At 42.5% G+C, this 24133-nt stretch overlaps 1 protein-coding gene across 1 annotated transcript; it reads right to left on the reverse strand.

Annotated features, from left to right (window-relative positions):
* Positions 1 to 14420: 14420 nt before the first annotated feature.
* Positions 14421 to 22073, reverse strand: LOC149281530 (squalene synthase-like). The gene is made up of 8 exons (XM_089499248.1): positions 21975 to 22073; positions 20085 to 20182; positions 18269 to 18452; positions 18014 to 18142; positions 17597 to 17788; positions 15909 to 16085; positions 15520 to 15672; positions 14421 to 14636 (listed from the first exon to the last, which is right to left on the reverse strand). Exons 1-8 carry the CDS (start codon positions 22071 to 22073, stop codon positions 14421 to 14423), a joined length of 1248 nt encoding a protein of 415 aa, XP_089355374.1.
* Positions 22074 to 24133: the final 2060 nt, after the last annotated feature.

Here is a 24133-nt window from a genome sequence, read left to right on the forward strand (position 1 = left end):
CCCACTTGTCCCCATTAAACCATTCCAAATACCATCCCTCTCCATCTCTCTGCCATGACAGCTATCCCAGTACCTCTACACTAATCTTTATATGTAAAACCTGCCTGTGTTTGCTCTGCTACTTCTGTCCCCCACATATTCCTCCCTATTCCTATCACTCGCAACCACCAAACTTAACCAACATGGTCAACCTAACCAATTTTATTCCTATCATCTCCAACCATAAACTCCCTCCAGTCCTTAACTGTTTCCTAACAAAGGCTCTCCTCCTCACTTATCACCTCTTCCTTTTCCCGTCTACAAGATTTCACTCAAGCTGCCCCCATATCTTATACCCCCCACGCTACCTCTCACCCGTCACTGATACCCCCCGCACTACCTCTCACCCTTTTTCTGTGCCTTATACCCCCCACACTACATCTCACCCGTCACTGATACCCCCCGCACTACCTCTCACCCTTTTTCTGTGCCTTATACCCCCCGCACTACCTCTCACCCTTTCTCTGTGCCTTACGTTTGTCACCCCATTCCCTCAAGATTGTAAGCTTGCGAGCAGGGCTCTCTCCACCTAATGTATCGGTTTGTCTTAGTCTGTCAATTCTCGTCTTGTCATACCCCTTGAACTTATGTATTGTATTAAGCGCTGCGTAAATTGTTGGCGCTATATAAATAAAAGATAATAATAATAATAATAATAATTAATGCCCAGGGCAACCGAATGAAAAGAGATGGATCAAATAGCTGCCAACGGTCTTTACAGTTTTGCTAACTGTAGTGTCTTCTGTGTGTAATATTTAACATGGAGAGCAGCAGCCAGCACTACTTGATAGAAGTTACACAGAGCAGTTCTTTATCCAGCTCAGATGCAAAACATAACATTCAAACTGTCAACTGAACTCAAACTTAAAATGGCTGCCGACCATAGAGTTCCCCACAAACAGTCCAGAGTGTCCTTTCTTAAAGCAACAGTATACCACTGAATATGTCACAGGATGGCTAGGCACTTACAGAGAGCTAATTTTCCTGCAGTTTAGGTCCCTCACTCGATTACTGATGTCCCACAGAGTCTTTGGTTTAAGATGATAACGATCTACTGCGCCAACATCCAACAAAGTCTAACACTCACTAAATCTCCATACACCGTTATAAGCAAGCTGTACACTAACACCCACTAACTGTAACAACGTGCACTAACACCCAACACAGTTTAACACTGACACAACCCAAAAACACACCTACTGACACACATACAGTGGCGTCGCTACAGGGGGCAATTGCCCCCCCAGGTTATTCTAAACAGATAAGTTTTTTCAGTGGTATGATTTAATGGTGGAAATTATTAATGCCCCCCCACCCAGTTTGACAGTGGTATCTTGTGTGCCCCCCCTATATATTGTTTCTAGAGTCGCCACGGTCATACTGCATGTGGTATACAATAGAATGGCTCAGTCTCAATCTCCCAGTCAGGCACTCTGACTAATTAAAGCCAATAGATGGACTTCATTTGCATTATTATAAAGAATAACTCACCAAACTGGACTCTCTGATTAATGAAAGTCTATAAAGGAATGGAATTCATGAGCATCGCCATAAAGCATCAGCTCAGTGGGGTGTTTGAGCCGGGAAAGTCACCCAAAATATCACATGACTGACAGCAACGGCAGCTCCGGGTCTGCAGATAAAGGGAGTTTATTGGAACAAAATAAATTTTCGTCAATGCCAATCAGCATTGCTGGGGGTGATATATTACAGTATACAGAGCTGGAAGGGGTGCTATGTTCATTTAAGCTGTGTGGGGGGCTGAGTGTATATACGGTATGCTGCGTGGGGGGCTGAGTATATATACGGCATGCTGCGCTGGGGAGCTGAGTGTATATACAGTATGCTGCGTGGGGGGCTGAGCGTATAAACGGTATGCTGCGCTGGGGGGCTGAGTGTATAAATAGTATTTTAACTTGCTGTTCTCAGTATCAGCTTCTACGGAGTGAAACGCGCAGCGGGCGGATTTTAAACTTTTAGCGGATGGATTTTAAAACTTCTAACGAATTGGAACAAATATTTATTTATCTTATTAGAGTACGGTCTTTTTCTTCCTTCCTATCACGGAGGTCTGGAGATGTGGAAAGCTGTCCTTTGAAACGGAGCCCGGAGTTCCTGTATCATTTACTGGAGACAAAATCCCCGGAAAAGATCTCTTGAGGAGCCTACTTTGATTATGAAGCATGAGAGTGCAATGGTTGTTTGATCAACATATTGTTTTCTGATTTACTGCACCATTATGTGCTTTTTGTTTTTTCTCTTATTTTAAGATATTATACACCAAGATACCGTTGAGAATCAAAACACACACAGGTTGTGTATATATATAATTTTTATTTTTGTCAATAGATACATGCTAAGCGTACTCTATATACAGTATTTTTTTTATTTTTTTTCTGTTTAAATTTCACATTTGCATGTGTATGGGAAATCACATAAATAAGGTGCTGCTGGGAAGGGGAGAGCGCAGAAACAGTCACTTTTTTTTTCTTTGTGACATTAAACTATAATGCGATGGATATGATGATGGTCTTTGTCTTCCTGTTATTTCTTTGACGTTGGATGAGAAGGTCGCGCCTACAGGAAGGTGATTGTGCCAAAGATGAAATCTTCCATCATCCATGCTATTCAAAGTTCCCAGGATCTGGTGGAGCATCGGAAGAACAGCTTTGAGTTATATGGAGCAGATTTCATGTTTGGAGAGAACTTCAAACCCTGGTTAATTGAGATTAACGCCTGTCCAACCATGGAACCATCAACGGCAGTGACCACCAGGCTTTGTCCTGCTGTTCAGGAGGACACTCTGAAGGTGGTGTTAGATCGGAGACGTGATCCAAAAGCGGATGTGGGGTCATTCGAGCTCATCTATAAACAGGTATTGCCCTAACCGAGCATCCTTTCTATATTTTGTTAACCCAACACTTGGTCTGTGGGTTAATGTGCTTTATAGGACAAACATGTTTTACAACACAAACCCCTTTAACATTCTTTAACCATCTTTTGCTGTATTTTGTTCTTGTAGGCTCCTGTAGATGTTCCCCATTACAAAGGAAGAAATGTACATGTGGTTGGATCCGCTATTAAGATGCCACGTCCCCCTCCTCAGAGACCTTCCCGTGGTGGCGTTAATAATGTGGGGATTGCTCAGAGGATAAGACAGAGTTCTCCAGCGATGGTGCAGGCAAGAGTCCCAACAGCTCCTTCTCAGGCCAGGCAAGAACCTAGAATTAGGTCAACGTCAATTGGGTCATCGAACAGGCCAAAGACATCGGTACTCGGGAGAGAAAACAAAACATTAACTCCGACGCCACCTAAAACACCTAGAATGGACCGTAAACATGAGACAGGACAGGTATACGGTGGTAGATTATACAGGAGAGGAGTATCTGCCTCCCATGGTCATTTACCAATTAACCTAAAACTGCCCCAGTCTGAGAAGCCGCTACGCCTGCATCATTCCACCGGAGATAGAGGCTGCATGGATGCAAAGAACCCCCGCCTTAACTCTAATGTCTTACCGATCCTTGGCAAAGGAGCAACAACAGGTAAGAAGACAGTAGCTTCCGTTATTTGATACATTTGTATCTAGAAGTCTATTCAAGACGTGTTAGAGAATGCTTCTCAATAGTTCAAGTTTCTTTAAAAGAATGAAGTGCTTTCCTAGAAAACGCTTCCTAGTTGCTACCCCCATCGTAACACTTTTTCACGATCTTCACAAACGTCACGTGAAGTGGTCCTGAAATCTTTGGGGTGTAGAGAACAACTTTAGGGCATAATTGTCAAGTATAACCAAATAAAAGTCACATGACTCAAGGTTTTGCTAAAAACATCCTTATTCCTTTTATCCACAGGTCCCGTTTACCAACAAAAGGCTCCACATCCCCCGAAGATCCCGCGTGCATCAGGTCCGAAAAGTGGCAAGCTACCACCTATATCCACCTCTAAAAAGAGCCACGGACGAACACCAGCGTATGCGCGGAATCCAGTGATCCCCGAATCCCTCTTTCTGTAAATGCCATGTTTCCTGATACTGCGGACAAGTCATCTACCGCAGAAAAAATTTGACTTTCCATCATTCATGTTTTCAGGACAAATACCTTATTTTACGGACTTGAATAACTTACTTGGGATATTTTCATGTCAGATACATTTCTATTATCGCTGCCATACAGGTAACCCTGTAATTGATGCCGGTGCTTTAATATCTTCCCCGGCAGAGGGACAAAAAACTCAACAATATATACCTCAGGTTTCTAGAAAATCATTTGTCGACGGGATGTCGGCGAGAAACAAGCATTTATGGGTAAGAATACTTATCGTGATAACCGTGTCTTCTCTGAATTATGATACGTGGGTCAGATCTGGATGTAATTCTAGAGCACCGATACATCGTGTAGATCACAGCCGCGTATATTGCTATTCATTTGTGAAAATCTATTTTTTTCCCCCATTAGACGACTTTTGGATAACTGCTGCCCAGAGTATCCTAAAGCTGGTTTCAGGAGGTCACCACAGGAGCCCCATCAGTCTGACCGGTAAGTGGGGTTTAATAAAATGTATGTTTGGTGGTATGTGATATTTACAATCATACGATACACCGCATCCCAGTGAACAGCGGGGTATCAGGGCGACTGATTTCCCGGTAGGACGATCCGTCCCTGGTCATCGTAATAAGTTGGACCTTTTATTAGACCAGCGTAGAAAAAAAGTAGTTATAAAAGCTTTCTGGAACTCAGTGGTCTCTTCTTCAATCCACGTGAAAAAGAGAGCACTAATGTTTCGAGAGTCTTTTGATTTTAATTGAATATCTAAGACTATTATAATGATGAAAATGCAAAAATCTCCAATTAATTCATTTAATTTTGCATTCCTTCTTCTACCCAGAAAACCGCGTCCCGGCTCAGGTTATCGTCACTGCCCTGCAGGCCTGCGAATCGTATCTCGCTACACTGGAACATCGAGATATCGATACAGAGACTCCCGCCGTCACCGAAGCATCGCGAAACGAGTTTTTACGCAGCTACTATCATATCATCCAGTAAGTGACGCCGCACGGCGCCGATCTATTACCTATTATCATAACCATAATAACATAACGAGCGAACATGTATTATCATAACCATAATAACATAACGAGCGAACATGTAGAGTTAAGACCTGATTCTTGTTTGTTTGTTGACTATGAGCTGTACCCTTTTATTGTTGCAGTGATGGGGCTGCGATTGAAGACTCGGATCTGTTTGTGATTCGGTGCAACGATGTGCTGCAGAAGTTAAAAGCAGTGAATCCACAGCTGGACATTGATGGCGTCCGGAACATCTGGATCGTGAAACCAGAAGCAAAATCCCGTGGCAGAGGTGAGAAGGTTCAGATTTTACTGATACAGAGACAGAGCCTCAGCTATTGCTGAATTATATCCATAAAAAGGGGATATACGTCCCTCTAGACCAGGGAATTCATTAACGGCCCCCATGGTTTTAGGATAGCTCCCCATATAATTGCATCTGAAATGGAACCCCTGCGCATTTCACACGTTCGGTTACATTGACCAGTGTCTGCTTCTACTGTTACTTTGAAGCCCAGCATGTTTCCCATCTGTGATGATTCTAAAGTCTACTGTTTGTCCCTGCGTAGGTATTGTCTGTATGGATCACTTGGAAGACATTCTAGAGCTGGATCAAGGTGATTCAATGACTGCGAAAGAGGAGAAATGGATCATCCAGAAATACATCGAGAGGCCGCTGCTCATTCACGGCACAAAGTTCGATGTGCGCCAGTGGTTTCTGGTGACCGACTGGAACCCTTTAACAATCTGGTTCTACAAAAAGTGTTACATTCGCTTCTCATCGCAGACATTCTCCCTGGAAAATCTCGACAGGTAAGTTAGCGATGGAATCAACGTTATTTAAGTCTTTTATTAACATATAGTTTCTTATAAAAATAGAGCATTTAAGGCATTTTGCTGTGAATGTTAGAGAAAGGTCGTTTCCAACGTCCCGTAACATACAGCCTAAACCTAAACATGTGTTTTTTCATTGACTTCAGCCTAAAAGCTAAATACCATCAAATGTCTTCTCTTGTTACTACAGCTCCATACACCTCTGCAATAACTCCATACAAAAGAACCACGAGAACTCGAGGAGCCGCCACCCGCAGATACCTGCGAGCAACATGTGGTCCTCCTACGAGTTTCAGAAACATCTGGAGAAAACGGGAGAAGGTCGCGCCTACAAGGAGGTGATTGTGCCAGGGATGAAATCTGCCATCATCCATGCTATTCAAAGTTCCCAGGATCTGGTGGAGCATCGGAAGAACAGCTTTGAGTTATATGGGGCAGATTTCATGTTTGGAGAGGACTTCAAACCCTGGTTAATTGAGATTAACGCCAGTCCAACCATGGAACCATCAACGGCAGTGACCACCAGGTTTTGTCCTGCTGTTCAGGAGGACACTCTGAAGGTGGTGTTAGATCGGAGACGTGATCCAAAAGCGGATGTGGGGTCATTCGAGCTCATCTATAAACAGGTATTGCCCTAACTGAGTATCCTTTCTATGTTTTGTTAACCCAACACTTGGTCTGTGGATTAATGTGCTTTATAGGACAAACATGTTTTACAACACAAACCCCTTTCACATTCTTTAACCATGTTTTGCTGTATTTTGTTCTTGTAGGCTCCTGTAGATGTTCCCCATTACAAAGGAAGAAATGTACATGTGGTTGGATCCGCTATTAAGATGCCACGTCCCCCTCCTCAGAGACCTTCCCGTGGCGGCGTTAATGTGGGGATTGCTCAGAGGATAAGACAGAGTTCTCCAGCGATGGTGCAGGCAAGAGTCCCAACAGCTCCTTCTCAGGCCAGGCAAGAACCTAGAATTAGGTCAACGTCAACTGGGTCATCGAACAGGCCAAAGACATCGGTACTCGGGAGAGAAAACAAAACATTAACTCCGACGCCACCTAAAACACCTAGAATGGACCGTAAACATGAGACAGGACAGGTATACGGTGGTAGATTATACAGGAGAGGAGTATCTGCCTCCCATGGTCATTTACCAATTGACCTAAAACTGCCCCAGTCTGAGAAGCCGCTACGCCTGCATCATTCCACCGGACTCAGAGATAGAGGCTACATGGATGCAAAGAACCCCCGCCTTAACTCTAATGTCTTACCGATCCTTGGCAAAGGAGCAACAACAGGTAAGATGACAGTAGCTTCCGTTATTTGATGCATTTGTATCTAGAAGTCTATTCAAGACGTGTTAGAGAATGCTTCTCAATAGTTCAAGTTTCTTTAAAAGAATGAAGTGCTTTCCTAGAAAACGCTTCCTAGTTGCTACCCCCATCGTAACACTTTTTCACGATCTTCACAAACGTCACGTGAAGTGGTCCTGAAATCTTTGGGGTGTAGAGAACAACTTTAGGGCATAATTGTCAAGTATAACCAAATAAAAGTCACATGACTCAAGGTTTTGCTAAAAACATCCTTATTCCTTTTATCCACAGGTCCCGTTTACCAACAAAAGGCTCCACATCCCCCGAAGATCCCGCGTGCATCAGGTCCGAATAGTGGCAAGCTACCACCTATATCCACCTCTAAAAAGAGCCACGGACGAACACCAGCGTATGCGCGGAATCCAGTGATCCCCGAATCCCTCTTTCTGTAAATGCCATGTTTCCTGATACTGCGGACAAGTTATCTACCGCAGAATAAATTAGACTTTCCATCATTCATGTTTTCAGGACAAATACCTTATTTTACAGACTTGAATAACTTACTTGGGGTATTTTCATGTCAGATACATTTTTATAATCGCTGCCATACAGGTAACCCTGTTATCGATGCCGGTGCTTTAATATCTTCAATGGCAGAGGGACAAAAAATTCAACACTATATACCTCAGGTTTCTAGCGAATCATTTTTACAGCCTACATAATGTGAGTAATTAGTGACATGACTTGTAAAATACACATTTTATGAATGTGAATCTTGTGGGTACTAAGTATCATCTATTAACCATTGTATTATCGGCTACATTGGACATTGACTTCTGTGACATGTGATATTATTTGTCTTTTATAAAATATACATTATAATTTACATGATATATTTCATTACATAAGTTATGGTGGGTAATTAAGGGGGTAGTAGAAGCATTTTGGGATAATGGATCTTCTAACATTTTTCAGTGTTGCTGTTTAGCTGTGCGTTTCTCATTTTGTGTACCCACACACATTATATATTGGGGTTTTTTTTTAAGGACAAACAGGCTTTCTTTATTATTTTCATCATATCATTTTAATTTTATCATATCATCTAATTTACTATAAAAATGATAAAATATGGTGATTTTTTTTTAAAAAATGACTTTTTCTCACTTTTCTTTGAAAGATATTTTACTCATCTGCAAAAACCAATAAAAAAACCTGCTAAAAGGATTCTACTATTTTTCCTGAGTTTAGAAATACCCAATGTTTTTATGTTTTTTTTCTGCACCTTATGGGGCAATAAGTACCAGTAGCGTTTTGCTATTTCAAAACCCTTTTTCCCCAGATCTGGTCATTCTGCCCCATGTGCTATTTCGGATATCTTTGAAGCCGGCCAATGCAATTTACTCCATCGAACCATATATTTTTGAATACTAGACACCCCAAGGTATTTCAAATGCTGGTTTTTAACCCTTTCAATGCACTAAGTCTCCTGGTATATGTCCGTGTCAAACAACACCCCAAACAACATCTACTGAGCGCAGTGATACCCAAATGCATGGGTTTGTTGCGTTATTTGGTAAAAGGCCACCTTTGTGAGGTGTGTATTTTTTTCCGTTTAGACATCTGGTCAGTCTGTAACCCCATGTCCAATATTTGGGACATCTTTGAAGCCGGCCAATTCAATTTACCTCATCAAATCATACATTTTTTAAAACTAGGCACCCTATGGGCATTTATAATACCAATATTTTAACTCTTTCCTTGCGGGAATTTTTTGGGAAGATATAGTGCTAATTGTAGGACTTGCTCATAAAAAACATTTTTACATGTTACTATATATATATATATTTTTTATTTTATTTTTTTTTATTTTTTTTTACTATACACTGAGGTTGTGTAGCCCCCTCTGGGGCATTGTAGGTTTGCCTCAATGAAGAGGCATCCTGGAATGCCCCTCACCAGATTTGCATCTGGCTGGGGAGGCGTGATTGACAGACCAGTGATCATGGACGGCTGTTTCATCCTTAATGGGACTCATCAGCATGAGCTTGTGATATTGGCTTAGTAGTTGAGGCTTGGGGTAGCACGATAAATACCATTACATAAGTTATAGTGAGTAAAGGTGATGGAAACCCTTCCACTTAAGGGGGTAGTAGAAGCATTATTACTCATGTACAGACACCAGACAAGCCAGAAGGCTTGTTTTTCCTTTAGAAATCTCATGGTGCTGCCACAACCACAACCACAAGGGATTCTGGGTAGGCACAGAATGGAGCTCCTTGTTCAGCTGCCAGAACCAATAGACACAAAGGTGAGGGACTATCTAGCTATCTATCAACTCCCTTACTCTCCCAGCCACTCCCTCGAGGGTCTGTTTTGACACGCCCCTTCCTTTCCATTCTTGCTTCCTGCTTTTGTATGTGCTGTAGATCCTAGTTCTGCTTAAGGTGAAAGGTAGGGATTGTGTGATGGCGGAATGCGATCGGAGTGAGGTGTAATATGTGTTGTGTAGGAGTAATGAGTGTCATAGGAGTGGTGTGTGAGGTGTGATGGTCTAGGTATGTGAAGGGTATGAGGTGTAATGAGACTCTAGTATGGTAGATATCAAGGAGTGAGTTGTGATGTGTGAAGAAAGAAAAAAGAAATCAGGGGAGATGTGATAAGAGAGAGAAAAGAGATAAAAAAATTAAAGTTACTGAAGAAAATAAGTTAAAATGAAAAATGAGGCAAAGACACAAAATAAATAAAAAGAAAAAGGAAGAAATGAAAAATGAGAGAAAGAGAAATAAGAATAAAAGAGAGAATAAAAAAAGTGTATATACTTGATGGGGACAGAGGACAACAGGAGTGAGGAAAAAAAAGAGAGAGATGGCCTTTTTATTAAATTCCGAAATAAAATTTCGTCACTCACCTTCCCCAGCCATTTTCTCAGCTCCGCTGACTTCTTGGCAGATGCAGAGACCAGAATGACAGGGAGCAGGAAGAAGTCAGTATGTGAGACAGCGTCTTCCTGCAAAGAAAAAAATCTTGTCTGCTTGTCTGTAGAGGTAAATAATGGGGAAAGAGAAAAAATGTCGGTGCGCTAAGCTAGTCTCAGGCTCAAATAATACAAATGTATAATATGAGGCCTACCAAACAGTGTGAGCATGCTGCAAATACAGTGTGTTGGCTGTACAATGTATACAAAAAACAAAATACTGTCTGTGCTTCTCACCCTAATGAAGTTGGCAACAAATATATAAACATAATATAAATGAGAGATTTTGGTTATAGGAATTGGCCAAAGCATAATTAAGCTCACCCGCCACGTCAAGGCACACTCTCAATAGGGTGAGATCCTACTCTCACCTCCTACATAGTGGGCACACAAAGCAGTTTATACTGCTACCAAAACCTTATTAATGTGTTGGGGGAGGTGCAATTAAACCTCCTCCCATTTAACCCCTGGACAGCAAGCTGCAACCAGACTGATGAGGAGCCAACAACCTCAAATATGTGCAAACAGGGAAAAGAAAAAATGTCGGTGCGCTAAGCTAGTCTCAGGCTCAAATAATACAAATGTATAATATGAGGCCTACCAAACAGTGTGAGCATGCTGCAAATACAGTGTGTTGGCTGTACAATGTATACAAAAAACAAAATACTGGTAAATTAATGCACAGCTTTCCTTACAGACATTGAAATGGTTTATTGTCATTTCCATATTAATTACGTTCCTCCTGAGATTTTTACTTCTATGCAATGTAATAAATTCTTCTTAATGTATGGAAGGTTTAGTTTACTGTAGGGGTGGCAGATAAGTGGAATAGCCTCCCAGTAGAAATAGCTTGAGGTCCACAGAATCCCTGAGATCTTTTTTTTGCTTTTCCTTATCTTTGTTCCTCTCTAAGATAACTGGTGTTTTGGTTTTGTGCTTTTAAAGATATTATTAAACTTTAATTTTACAGTGATCTGAGTTAAGATTAAGATTTCTCAGTATACATATATGTATATATATTACATATATAAACATACAATTTGCACCTTATCCCTGATTGTTTCCAGTGGAGCTTGCATTTGCTTATACTTTATAAGCAGGACCTGTTAGATTTATTGGACTCTGAATGCTTGATACATGTACCCACTTTCAACCTTTTCAATCTGAATGCTTGATACATGTACCCACTTTCAACCTTAACCCTTTTCTGGGAATACTGCCAAAAATGCTAAGTTTAGCTTTCTTAAAGCCTGTATGACCCCAGATAAAACGACTGTCCCAAATATATGCTAAGGGGAGAGAGGCATCTGTAGCAGGCAAACAAATTAAATCGAAATTTCATCCGTTTTGCAATTTGTTTTTGTGACTTTCGTCGGGGTTTCCACACGTTTTTGGAGATTCATACGAATGCCAATCTTCTTTAAAACAAGCCTGTACAAATCAGAATGCACAAGTCTAATACACATTATGAAAGACCAATCCCAATGAGCGTCTACTGTATCAAGGATGAGAAGTTCAAATCTTAAAGCCTCCTGCAAACAGGTGGGTTAATGAATACAGCCGTGGGACCCCGTCCCTTTTCTTGCTTGATGCCCCGAAAGTACATTGAGCCTACTGAGAAATACCCTCCATCAAAAATGAGGATCTCACACTATTGGATTGTTCAGGTCGCATATACCTCTGTGCAATGGACTTTTTTTTTTTTTTTTTAAAGTGCTTTAAAGGGGCAAAAATGCCTTTTATTTTTCCTCCTTAATCTGCTCAGTCCTCCAATCCAGAAATGTGGGGATGGGTGCAAAGCCTAAAATTGTGCTTGTCACAGCTTTTATAAATTCAGTCATGTTTACGTCTGGTATGGATGTGTACAACCACTTCCAACGCTGTTGACTATAGTTCAAGCAAAAACTTGGTAAATATTAACAGACAGGATATTCTATGTTCTATGGTATAATTGTGTATATATTTTTTTATCATACTGCCACACTTTAGCATTTTGGAAATCTTGAAATACGAAGAGCCACAATTTAAGATTAACAGTTTTATTTAATAAAAAAAATTAAAAACCACATTGTATAACAATGTCACAATACAGATCATTCTCATCACTCCTAAAACATATAGCGTTGAATGGATATCTGTAGAACTTTCCACGTCTTGAACGTAATCAGCACAAAGTTAACGCGGCACTTTGCAGGCCTCGCTCCCACCCGTTACTTATAATTATTGGAACAGGCTGATGTTGTGGAGAGAAAAAACACAAAACAAAAACAATGGAGATTCTAGAATGATTTATAAATATTTCCAGACATTTATTAAAATAACTTTTTCATTGTAAAAGGGACCTTTATAAGCTATAAGAGGCTAGCCATATTATAAAAATTGTGATGTCTCGATACGGCATTGTTTGTAAATTGTTGGTCATACAGGGTTCCTAAACTGCAATGTATGGTTTAGTGGACATTCCCTGGATCCCATAGAGGGTCCTAAGAATGATATAGTGAAAGTAACCAATTTTTATCAAAAACTAAATGAAAAGTGCCTTTAAAAAGAAAATAAAAAAAATATAATATATATATATATATATAATTAGTTGCTATATAGGGAACAAAGCTGTTTACGTTTGGCTTGCCAGGGAAAGCAAGAGCGTCAGCTCTAATTATTTAGGAAGTAGATAAACCGAAAAGGGTTTTATCTGCTAAACGGTATGGGCACGCATGCTTCTAAGAAGTCAGGAGAGTTGTGGTTCAGCTCCATGATGTCTCTTTTGCCTACATCTTTACAAGCAATGTTATTAGCAGAGTAACTTTCCGAAAAATAACGTCTGCTCTACGTTGCCTTATTTTTTTTTTTTTTCCCTTTCTAAATTTTACAAAAGTACCGAAAAACAACAAAATTACCAAACTTTTTTTTGAATGAACATTCAAACAGTTTGCTTGTCTGATCCCCGTCAAAGTAAAATCGAGCAGCGCTCCATTTTGTTTACATTCTTGGGGACTTCTGAACACGCGTGTGCAGGCATTTCCATCAAGCAGCTGGCTTCAGGAATTGACACGTTAGCCTGCCACGATCGTGCAAAACTCTGCAGGTCACAGGAAAGCTGCGTGTACAGAATACAGGAGCTGGTTTACGAAAGCAGGGACTTAAAAATCTCCAGGGGCGTAAGCAAGTTTCAAAATGAACAGAAATGCAAATTACAATCCAGTTTGTCACCATTCGGCATGGTGTGTGACCCAATTACGCAACAACCCTTAACTAGATCCGATAACAATGGTTTTACGAAGTCACATTTTCCTTTTTACTCATTCCTTCGGAGTATCGAGCTGATGAAAGGCTCAACAGATAGTGAGGTGGGCAGAGCAAACATGGCTCCTCCATCTCGCAGAACCCAAAGTGTCATTTATAAAAGTCTCTAAAAGGCTACTGCTTGTGTTCCAGGACACGGCAATAAAATGACTACATCAGGCTCCATAACAGAATCAGAGACATTTTCTAGTTGGGGAGACAAGAAGCAGGTATACGCCATTATTTGACCACAAATAACCAAGTGCTTCACGGCTGTAATAAATACCGGAGGTATATTACTGCAGACATTTCTGGGTAAGAATCTAGTAACTTTTCTATGAATTTCCCCCAAGCTCTATAGAAGGAGATCCTTATTACTTAACCAACATTGTATTTCTTTGATAATAATAATAAAAAGAAAAGATTTCTAAAAAGGCATTTTTTTTTCTATTTTGACCAAAAATGAGCTTAAGATCACCTGGTGCTATAAGCCTCGCCATTACCTGGCCTGACCAATGCATTCTGATTGACATGGTGCACTGGAATCAGGAGGACAGGAGCTAAACGGACGATAACCCAAATCATTTTGAACGCAACAAAGCGATAAAAGCGACAGTCCCAAAAGCAAACAAACAAACAATATCCTGTTTGATAAGACGCCTCATGCTTGAATCTTGCAGAACTAGTTTGGGATCTATGTGCTTAAAGTGCTGTGATCTTGTTCGAAAACGTTCTCCAGGAGGGAATCTCTAAGGTGTCATGGATCTCGTAGGATAAAGCAGATGGCATTTGGAACGTCCATAAAGAGACACTCAGTGAAGAAACGGAACAAGAAGTATCTGATAATGCCGAGTTCTCCGATACGTCACTAAAATCATCAGTTTACCTCCACCAGACCTGCGCGTCCTTAGATCACTGACTAGTGTGCACTTCTTCAGACACCTGGGACACCGTGCTCAGGTACTGATAACTGAGGGCAGCCAGAAGCATAGCACAGGACAGATAAATGGGGGACAAATGATTACGCGACACCACCGAACCGTTGGGTAAGCTCAGGTTGCGTATGGAGGAAATGATGTGCTGTGTCTTGCCCGACGTGGGGTCTGTCAGAGGGATTTTCTGATAGATCTGCAAACGAAAGAAAAAAATATATATATTTCAACAAATTAGGAAATAACGTTAGGATTTAAAAACATAGAAAGTGACAGCAGAAAAGAACCATTCAACCCATCTAGCATGCCCAACCTCTGAATACTTTCCTTAGCCTCTGCCCTTATCCCATCTCTAGCCCAGTCTCATGCCTATCCCATGCTTGCTTGCATTTAACATCTACCACTTCTATCTATCCCATACATCCACTACCCTTTCAGTAAAGAGATATCTCCTATTACTTTTAAATCTTTGCCCCTCTAGCTTAAGACTATGTCCTCTTGTTGTGGTGGTATTTCTCCTTTTAAATAAACTCTCATCCTTTGTATTTAAATGTTTCTATCATATCCCCCCTGTCACGTCTTTCTTCCAGGCTATATAGGTTAATATCCTTTAACCTTTCCTGCTAAGGTTTATCCTACAATCCATGAACCATTTTAGTAGCCCTTCTCTGCACTTTCTCCAACATTTCTATATCCTTCTGGAGATTCGGTCTCCAGTACTGTACACAACACTCCAAGTGAGGTCTCACCAGTGATCTGTACGACGGCATGAGCTCTTCCCTCTCTCTACTGCTAATACCTCTCGCTATACAACCCAGCATTCTGCTCGCATTACCTGCTGCTCTACTGCATTGTCTGCCTACCTTTAAATCCTCAGAAATAATTACCCCTAAACCCCTTTCCTTGTACATTGAGGTTAGGACAGTACCAAATATTCTATACTTTGCACTTATCCTCATTAGACATCAGTTGCAGCAGCTCTGACCATTTTTCCAGTTTACCTAAGTCATTTGCCAACTGTCTGGAGATGACCGTCTATGTGCTTGATTTTATATACCTAATAAATAAAAAGGTCTTACCTCTTCAATATACTGGTACATGATGGCCCTCACGGCGTCCATGTTGGTGGCGTCCATCATAAGCGTCACAGCCTGTCCCTTGCGGATTTTCACAACTCCTTTGAACACTTGCTGGTTGTTGTAACAGGCAGCCAAAGTGGCTATAGCCATTACCTTAAATACCGTAATAATAAAATTAGATTTTGTTTAAATTAAATAAAAGAATTACTACTTTGAAGACAAAAAGCTCACTAAAAGGGGCAGTAATTTCTATAAACAAACTTAGTGTTTACAGAACCGATTGTGTATTAGGAAGCACAAGGGAAAAATCATTTTAGAAAACCGAGGTATTACGAGAGAGACAACTGATCTTCAATGGTTAAACATCAGACATACAGCTAGGTACCCACCTGGGGGATGGCACAGAAGTTGAAGACGCTTTGGTTTTTAAGCCGTGACAGGTAAAGGAGGACGTCCGGCACATGGTTCAAGGCGTTGGTAATCAACTCGTTCAAACACTGCACAGCCGGGACGATGTTTTCCGGCTTTGCCAAATCTGAGAGCTTCTTTCCATATTTACTCCACGCCTGGTGAGCATACAAAGGGAAGGTTTGATCACTGCTTATAAGATGCATCAACTGAAGCATCTTCTAACCTAAGGATGCTGTTACGCAAACAGATTGCACTAGAGAGTGGTTCTCAGTTGCACCAAATGTGACCCCAGACGTGGCTCATCGTGCCATGCTCGCTGAAGAAAAAACAGGCTTGGCTTTGCCTCACACTCCTCCACTATGGATGGGCCAGGCCAAGCCAGGTGCTTGGCTTACCAAACTATACCAATGCATGTCCAGTGACAGGAACACACTCTACTCTTATGAGGTTACGAGAGTGCTTCTACGTGCCTCCCCAACTATGGTCATGTTTAAACTACAGTGAACATTCAACAGAGGACCAGTTCTATTGACAGGGACTGACTGATCTCATTCGGACTGGAGAAAAGTTGCAGTCTCTAGAGAATTAAGCATTTATTGGGTGTATCGATGAAATCCATGGGTTTACCAAAAATAGAGCTTTACCGTATTTTTCGCTCCATAAGACGCAGTTTTTTTCCTCCCAAAGTAGGATGAAAAATCAGCCGCGTCTTATGGAGCGAAGATGCATGCAGGCAGGCAGGCAGGCAGGCAGGGAGGGAGGGAGGGGGGCAACGATATACCGTATTTATCGGCGTATAACACGCACTTTTTTAACTAAAATCCGGAGCTTAAACCCTACCTGCGTGTTATACGCCGATAAATCCGGGGTCGCAACTGAGGCAGGCGGCGGCGGCCGCCAGCAGAGGAGTCCTGGATTTCTGCCAGTCAGGGGGGCCCAAGGGGTGCCGAGCGGTTGCTGAAGACAACCGCTCGGCAACTCTCGGGCCCCTCTGCCTGACAGATATACAGGAATCCTTTGCTGGCGGCAGCCGCCGCCACCGCCACCGCCGCCTGCCTCAGCGCTTCAACTCCTGTGTTGAAAGCGTTTGTCTCGGGTGCCGGCGCTTTACGCTGGGCGCCGGCATATGACGTCAGACGCCGGCGCTCAGCAGTGAAGCGCCGGCACCCGAGACAAACGCCTCACGCTTCCAACACAGGAGTTTAAGGTAAGTGACCGGGGCGGGGGGGGGGAGATCCTGAGAAGGGGGGGTTAGGGAGTTAGAGGGGAGATCCTGAGAAGGGGGGGTTAGGGAGGGAGGTCTTACTGTGTGTGTCTTACTGTGTTTGTGTGTGTGTGTCTTACTGTGTGTGTGTGTCTCACTGTGTCTGTGTGTGTCTTACTGTGTCTGTGTGTGTCTTACTGTGTGTGTGTGTGTGTGTCTCACTGTGTCTGTGTGTGTCTTACTGTGTTCATAGCTTATTCAGTTATTGTAATAAATATTTTAGCCCATTTTTTAGCTCAAAATATTTTTTCCTTTTTTTTCTCCTCTAAAATCTAGGTGCGTCTTATCAGCAGGTGCGTCTTATAGAGCGAAAAATACGGTACATTCCAGCAAAATATTAATGGCTAAGCATTTCCCTTTAACTCGTTAACTTCACCAAATGAACATGGGTTCTGTGCTGACCTCTCTTGGCCAGAACTCCCGACCTTCCAATTGATCTTCCAGGTAATCACGGATGATGTTGGTTTTCTGGAGAAATAGGCCCATGGAGTTTGCAAGGTGTGTGTCCAGGCCAACAATGGCATCTTCCAGCTCTGATGCCGAAAACAGACGGGACAAGCCAATTCCCACCAGACCGGCAACATAATGACAGTACTAAAAAAAAGTAAAAGTTACAACTGAGTATTTATGTGTACATAACTGCTAGAAACGGTTGGCTCATCAGCAGATGAAGAAAATTATGAAAGATGCTTATCAAAAGGTGGAGAATGTTAGAAGAGGAGACTAGATGGGGCGAACGGGTCATTTCTATGCCTTCCCAAAACAAATATTTGAAACATCTTGGAAGAGCATCTGAAATGTACTGTATGGATCTCTTACTCTGTCCCACTCCTTCAGAGAGTCCACCTTCTTCTCCAGAAAGTCCGCCATCCCCTCTCCCATCTTGGCGCATATGTCTGCAATAACCTCTTGGTAAACAGCTGCTAGATTTCTGAACTCCAGAGAGATCTGATAGGGAAAAAAGAAAAAAAAGACTTGAAATTCATTACTAGGTGTTAAAGATGCACAAACTTGAGCGTAATCTAAATCTCCCCCCCCCCCCCCCGTTTTACAGGCCATACAAAGAGCCTTTACCGTTGGGAAGTGTTCGAGAACCTGTCTGTCCTTCTCTTTGCTCTCGGTGAACTTCCACTTCGGGTCATACAGGTAGGTGTGGAAGTTATGTAGCATTGGGACCTTACTCTCAAGGCTAATGGTCATATCGTCTTCCACGGTGTCCAGAGCACGCAGGACCAGGTAAAATATACAAACGGCATGCCTGAAAACAGGAGAAAAAAAAGCAAAACAAAATAATAAGTCCGCAGCCATATTTAAGAAGGTACGAGGACCATATAGGACAGAGAGAGCTATAACGGCAAATTATAGGAATTTACTAGAAAGCCAACGTGTCACCAGCAAGAGAAGACTACCGGCAATGTGGTGTCCCACTGGGGGAGGCTGGTCCTGGCTCGTTTCCCCCCCACCCCCCCCCCATTACCACAAAGCAAGGAATCTGACCCAAGATCATTACACTGCCCCATCCGATTCTATTAAGAAAAACATAACCCTCTGAGTGGAGTGCCGGGCTTCTTCCCTAGGAGGCCAGACACATTTTCATATTTTTTGTAGCTATACAGGTTCCATAAACAATCTGTTTGTAACATTGTTACCTTATTATATATTATATTCTTTTCCACCAGGAAAAAGGTACCTATGCATAGAGGATAATCTTAAAACAAGCCATGCATCATATAATGGTGCAAAACACCTAAACAAAAAATAAAAACTAAAAAAAAAAAAATGAAAAAATTGTCCACTTTGTTACCGTGTATATAGGAAGCTAAATAATAAAAGCTATTAAATAATTTAATTTAAAAATTATCCAGTATACATGAGTTAAGTTGTGCTTGGATATCTGCCAATATTTCTACAGCGACATAAAGTACATCAATCATATCAGCGCTCTGTCAATAACGCTTGCCACGCATGCGCGAAAAAAAACACAGAAGGTTTTTGAGTTCAGCAAAAGTTAACTCTAGTGAATAAACCTTGATGGCGTTGTGCTCCCCGCTCTAAATCAACAGCTTCAATAAAATAGTAATTCCTATATTAAAATCGAAATGCGCAACTTGGTTTATGGAAGCCGTTGTAGTCGCCTACAGCACTGCCCAGCGCACGGTCAATTACATTTCTTTGGTTCCTTACTTTTTAAATAATTGTATCACTTAAAAAGTGTGATTTTCTGTTCAATAACAAAGATTAGTATTTTGGAAAATACAGACATACAGTGGGTTATTTGTTTTATTAGCTCTGTTATCGTGGCCCAATCTATTTGACACACCGAGTTCTTATTATACTGCCTTGTGCTAAACGCGACCTGAAGAACGCCCTGACTAATTTAATGACTGAAAGCCTATGGAGAGGACTTCATTAGCATAAGTGGTGACTGACCAGGGGAAGTCACACCAAAAATTATAGTGCACCGTAGGCTTTAACACTCAAAAACTATTTCATGATATTTTCTCACTTAAAGGGGAAGTATCATTAGGGAAGTTAAAGGGGCAGTCACTCAAACTGTCTCCTCGCCGTCCCCGTCGTTCTGCAATCTGATCGGTGTATTGAGAAGTTACGTTGTTAGTTACTCCTCCAGCAGCTGCTTCATGATGTCAGTAAGACAGCGCAGCTCAGCGTGCGTCCCCTGGATTCAGCAGCAAACCTACCTGCTGATCACATTCACGGAGTAAACCCCAAACCTGGCAGTTACTGATAATCCCCCACGCTGCCCAATCACATGCTTAGCGCATAAAGAAGCCACCTTACGTTTTTATTTAATCCATGTTTTTTGGGGTAGGATGACTTGTTCCACCAGAGCCGCCTGTTTGGAAAGAGTTAAGTCGTCGTCTTTTCTCACCTTAATTCCCCATCCAAAGCCTGGATGACGGCCGCGAAGCTGCGACTGGTTTCGTTCAGGTATCTGTAGCAGGTCTGCAGGCTGTCGCTCATGGAGTCCTGTCGGGGGAGAGAGACAGGATAAGATCTACATGCTGCCAAGTGCTGGGGGGCGAAGCATTTGTGTACGGTGCGGCCTTCCTTCAGCCCCCGTTCTTGGAGCCTAACGGTGAGCAGTGACCGCTGGCCGCTGGGCTTCTGAGCTGGGCCCAGTGACAAAGTCCTCTTGAACAGAGAGACCGCAGTCTTACAGTTCATGCTGGCCATCAGCCGAACGTGGAGTGAACTTTCCCCAGGGCTGGGGGGCTCCAGCGATCACAAAGAGCAACAAACTTTCCACACGTGCTGCAGGGGACAAAGCGAGCGACCATAGGCACTGCAGTGGCAGAAGAAACCATTGAAGGGGAGGGGGTCCTCAAAACAAACAAGCAACACACCCACTCCGCTCCTCCCGCCCAGCTAGCAATGTTTTCATAACTCTGTGGGCGGGCCCAAGCAAGCTGGAAACATTAACCGTCTGAGTGCCAGAAATCTGTCACTTAATAGAGGAGGAAGTCGGAGCGTGGCATCTGGTAACATGAAGCAGATGACTAGCAATGGTGCCCTTTTGGTGCCCATACCCCTGGCGAACAATACGCAGCCCTATTCTTTGCCCTCCCGCTCTGGATTTTTAGGGGGGGGGCGCCTGCGAATGTATCGTACGAATAAATCCTGAATACTGCATTGAGATTACCCAGATTCTATGTCAGTCTGGCACCTCTAGGACAGGTGTATTGGTCATTGCTACCAGCTCTAATAGAGGTGTTACTAGGACAGGTGTAGTGTGTATGGGTCAGCTGGTGATGGGTGGCGCTCCAGGACAGGTGTGCTGCCTAGTACAGCAGCCTCAGTGAGACATGCAACCTCAAGGGGACACCACTAAGATGTGTATCTGTCCATGCAGTAACTTCAGGACAGGTGTGTTGGCCAGCACTGTATCCTCAGTGCAACATCGCTATCACAGGTGCATGGACCAGTACTGACACCGCTAGGGCTAGTGTATTAACCTGGACTGTCACCTCAATGTGGCACCTCTAAGACAGGTGTCTTAGCCAGGACTGTGACCTCAATGTGGGACCTCAAAGACAGGTGTCTTAGCCAGGACTGTCACTTCAATGTGGCATCTCTAGGACAGGTGTCTTAGCCAGGACTGTCACCTCAATGTGGCACCTCTAAGACAGGTGTCTTAGCCAGGACTGTCACCTCAATGTGGCACCTCTAAGACAGGTGTCTTAGCCAGGACTGTGACCTCAATGTGGGACCTCAAAGACAGGTGTCTTAGCCAGGACTGTCACTTCAATGTGGCATCTCTAGGACAGGTGTCTTAGCCAGGACTGTCACCTCAATGTGGCACCTCTAAGACAGGTGTCTTAGCCAGGACTGTCACCTCAATGTGGCACCTCTAAGACAGGTGTCTTAGCCAGGACTGTCACCTCAATGTGGCACCTCTAAGACAGGTGTCTTAGCCAGGACTGTGACCTCAATGTGGGACCTCAAAGACAGGTGTCTTAGCCAGGACTGTCACCTCAATGTGGCATCATTAAGACACGTACACTAGCTAGTACTGCTAGCCAACTGAAGGACAGATATATTAACTAGTAGTCATCTCAATGTGGCACCTCTAGGACAGGTGCATTAGCCAGCGGCCCCAGCTATCCAGTAAAGGTCGAAGCGGCTATTTCATGGTACAGATGAGATTTATTAGAGATCCCCCTCAGCACAGCCATCCGGAAAATGATGCAGGACACTGAATACCTATAACCACCTGCCAACCTCTAGGACGGGAAGCTGGCATCCCCCCTGGCAGACTCACCCGGTCCAACTTGGGCATCACCGCCCGGCAGCCGCCCATCTTAAACCTGAAAAGGTTATAAATCTCCTCCGGGTGCCCGAGAGACCTGAGGAAGTCCATGTCCGCCAAGTGTTTGCCCGCCGTCTGACCAGCTGAGTACTCCTCGTAATACCGGCAGCTTCACCGGCTACAGCTTCTATCGGCACCGCCCACTCCCACGCAGCATCCAATCCCAGAGCACGCACACGCCCGCAGGCCTATCATCGCCCTCATCCTAGGTGGACTGACGCGCGTCATTGGACTGAGGGCTGTCGAACCAGACATTGCCAACCAATGAAAGAAGACCTGTTGCTGGGGTGACGTTCGGCGCTATAGCCGCTCATTGGCCCGGAAAAATAGCGGTCGGCACTCTGTACCACGGGGGGGGGTGTCTGTTGTTTTTTATCGTAAATTAGCATAGAGAACACGAGGGTTTCGTGACAGACATTACCTCTCGTTGGGTTTTGGAAGCAAAATCTGACTGGTTTACCTGATTTTTTTAATCTCTACATAGCAATACAGCACACAGAGGGTTAATAGCAGACGCACGAAATTACTGTAAACAAACGGTATAGTGAGGGGCCAAACGGCCTCACAGGGGCCACTTTCTATAAAAAAAAGGAACTATATTTCAATGAAATGTACTTACTGTTTAAACAGCAACGTCATAAAATGCAGCGCCTGCAAAAATAACAAACGGACAAAAAGACCCCATAAAACCCAAGTTTAACCCTTTTAATACCATATGTCGGTTTAATCAAGATCCCCCTTTTCCGCACAAATTATACATCCTTGTTTCCAGGACATGTGGGAATTTCTTTTAAAACCATAGGCGCAAACACACACAAAAAAAATAATTACGAGTGCTAAAAGCTACATTTAAATATACTAAAAATCATTTTGTGCGATTTTGCCTAGAATTTCTTCTACGCAGTAAGTGCCGCTGCTGAACAACGACCCCGGCAACATCCTCTGATTATAGAAATACCCTACATATGTAGTTTGGTGGCCACATTGATCCTTTACATATTACCCTAAAGTGTACTTTAGAAAAAAAAATGTTTAATACTACTCTCCTTAGAGGTTTGGGGATAGTGAAGGTTTTTTTTTTTTAATATATACAGTATATATATATATATATATACAATATATATATATATATATATATATATATAAAATAATATATGAAATATGATCAAGGGGGTCTAATGAGCTTGGGGGGGCTAGATGTTTGCAAGAAAATTTAAACTAAGAACGGGGCTAGACAGGATAGAAAGTGAAGGCGATATACTTAGTACCCAGGTGGATCTGGGTGCTTGATTAGTACAAATAATAGGAAGATGCCCATAAACCATTTATTATTATTATCTTTTTTTTATGCAGCACTTTTTTTACAATACATATATTCAGGGGGTCTGAAATGACTAGAATTGACAGACTAAGACAAATCGATATATTAGGTGGAGAGAACCGGCTCGCAAGCTTCCACAAATGGAACATTTGGAACAAAATGGAATGGCAATAATTGTAGACGTGTAAGCTGGTAAAATAGAGGAATTGGAACTCATAGCTGAAAACTGATTTAATTGACATAAAGGAAACATGGGGTGACAGACATGGTCAACCATTGGAGGGCTACGCGTTGTTTAGAAAAGATAGGTAAAACAGAAGAGGTGGAGGGGTCTTTTGCCTCCTTTTTCCAGGAGATACATACATATTTATCAATATATCAATGTGTATATATATATATATATATATATATATATATATATACACACACACGATGACAGTAGTGAACACGTGGAATCCTTGTGGGTTGAAATAGTCTGTGGAGATAGAACTTCCCACAAAATATTACTGAGTTTATTGGTGATCTTGAAGAATCTGATGATGCAAAGGCTTTCATAACTAGGACGACTTTAGTTATGAGGGATTTTAAGTATCCAGAAATATATAGATTGGAAAAATGGAACCTGTAGTTCCTCCGAGGGGGAAGAGATTTTGGGGTATGATGAAAGATAACTGGTTGACTCGGTGGAAGAGCGAACCAGAAGTGAATCATTGCTGGACTTGGTGATGACAACCAATGTAGAAATCCTATCCAACATTCAGGTGAGGGGGGGAGGGGTAGGGAATAACAG

Source organism: Sceloporus occidentalis, unplaced genomic scaffold (genome assembly GCF_023333645.1).
Source record: "Sceloporus occidentalis isolate IW3139 unplaced genomic scaffold, rSceOcc1.0.p SCAF_131, whole genome shotgun sequence".
NCBI classification, from domain to species: Eukaryota; Metazoa; Chordata; class Lepidosauria; order Squamata; family Phrynosomatidae; genus Sceloporus; species Sceloporus occidentalis.

What these genes read in the sequence shown, in the direction of transcription:
- LOC149281530 (XM_089499248.1), bottom strand. Translation starts at nt 22,073, where the DNA reads ATGGACTTCCTCAGGTCTCTCGGGCACCCGGAGGAGATTTATAACCTT. An exon ending in ACTTCTGTGCCATCCCCCAG is followed by an intron (nt 15,673 to 15,908) that starts GTGGGTACCTAG and finishes ACGGTATTTAAG; the next exon opens with GTAATGGCTATAGCCACTTT. An exon ending in TGTACCAGTATATTGAAGAG is followed by an intron (nt 14,637 to 15,519) that starts GTAAGACCTTTT and finishes TTTCGTTTGCAG; the next exon opens with ATCTATCAGAAAATCCCTCT.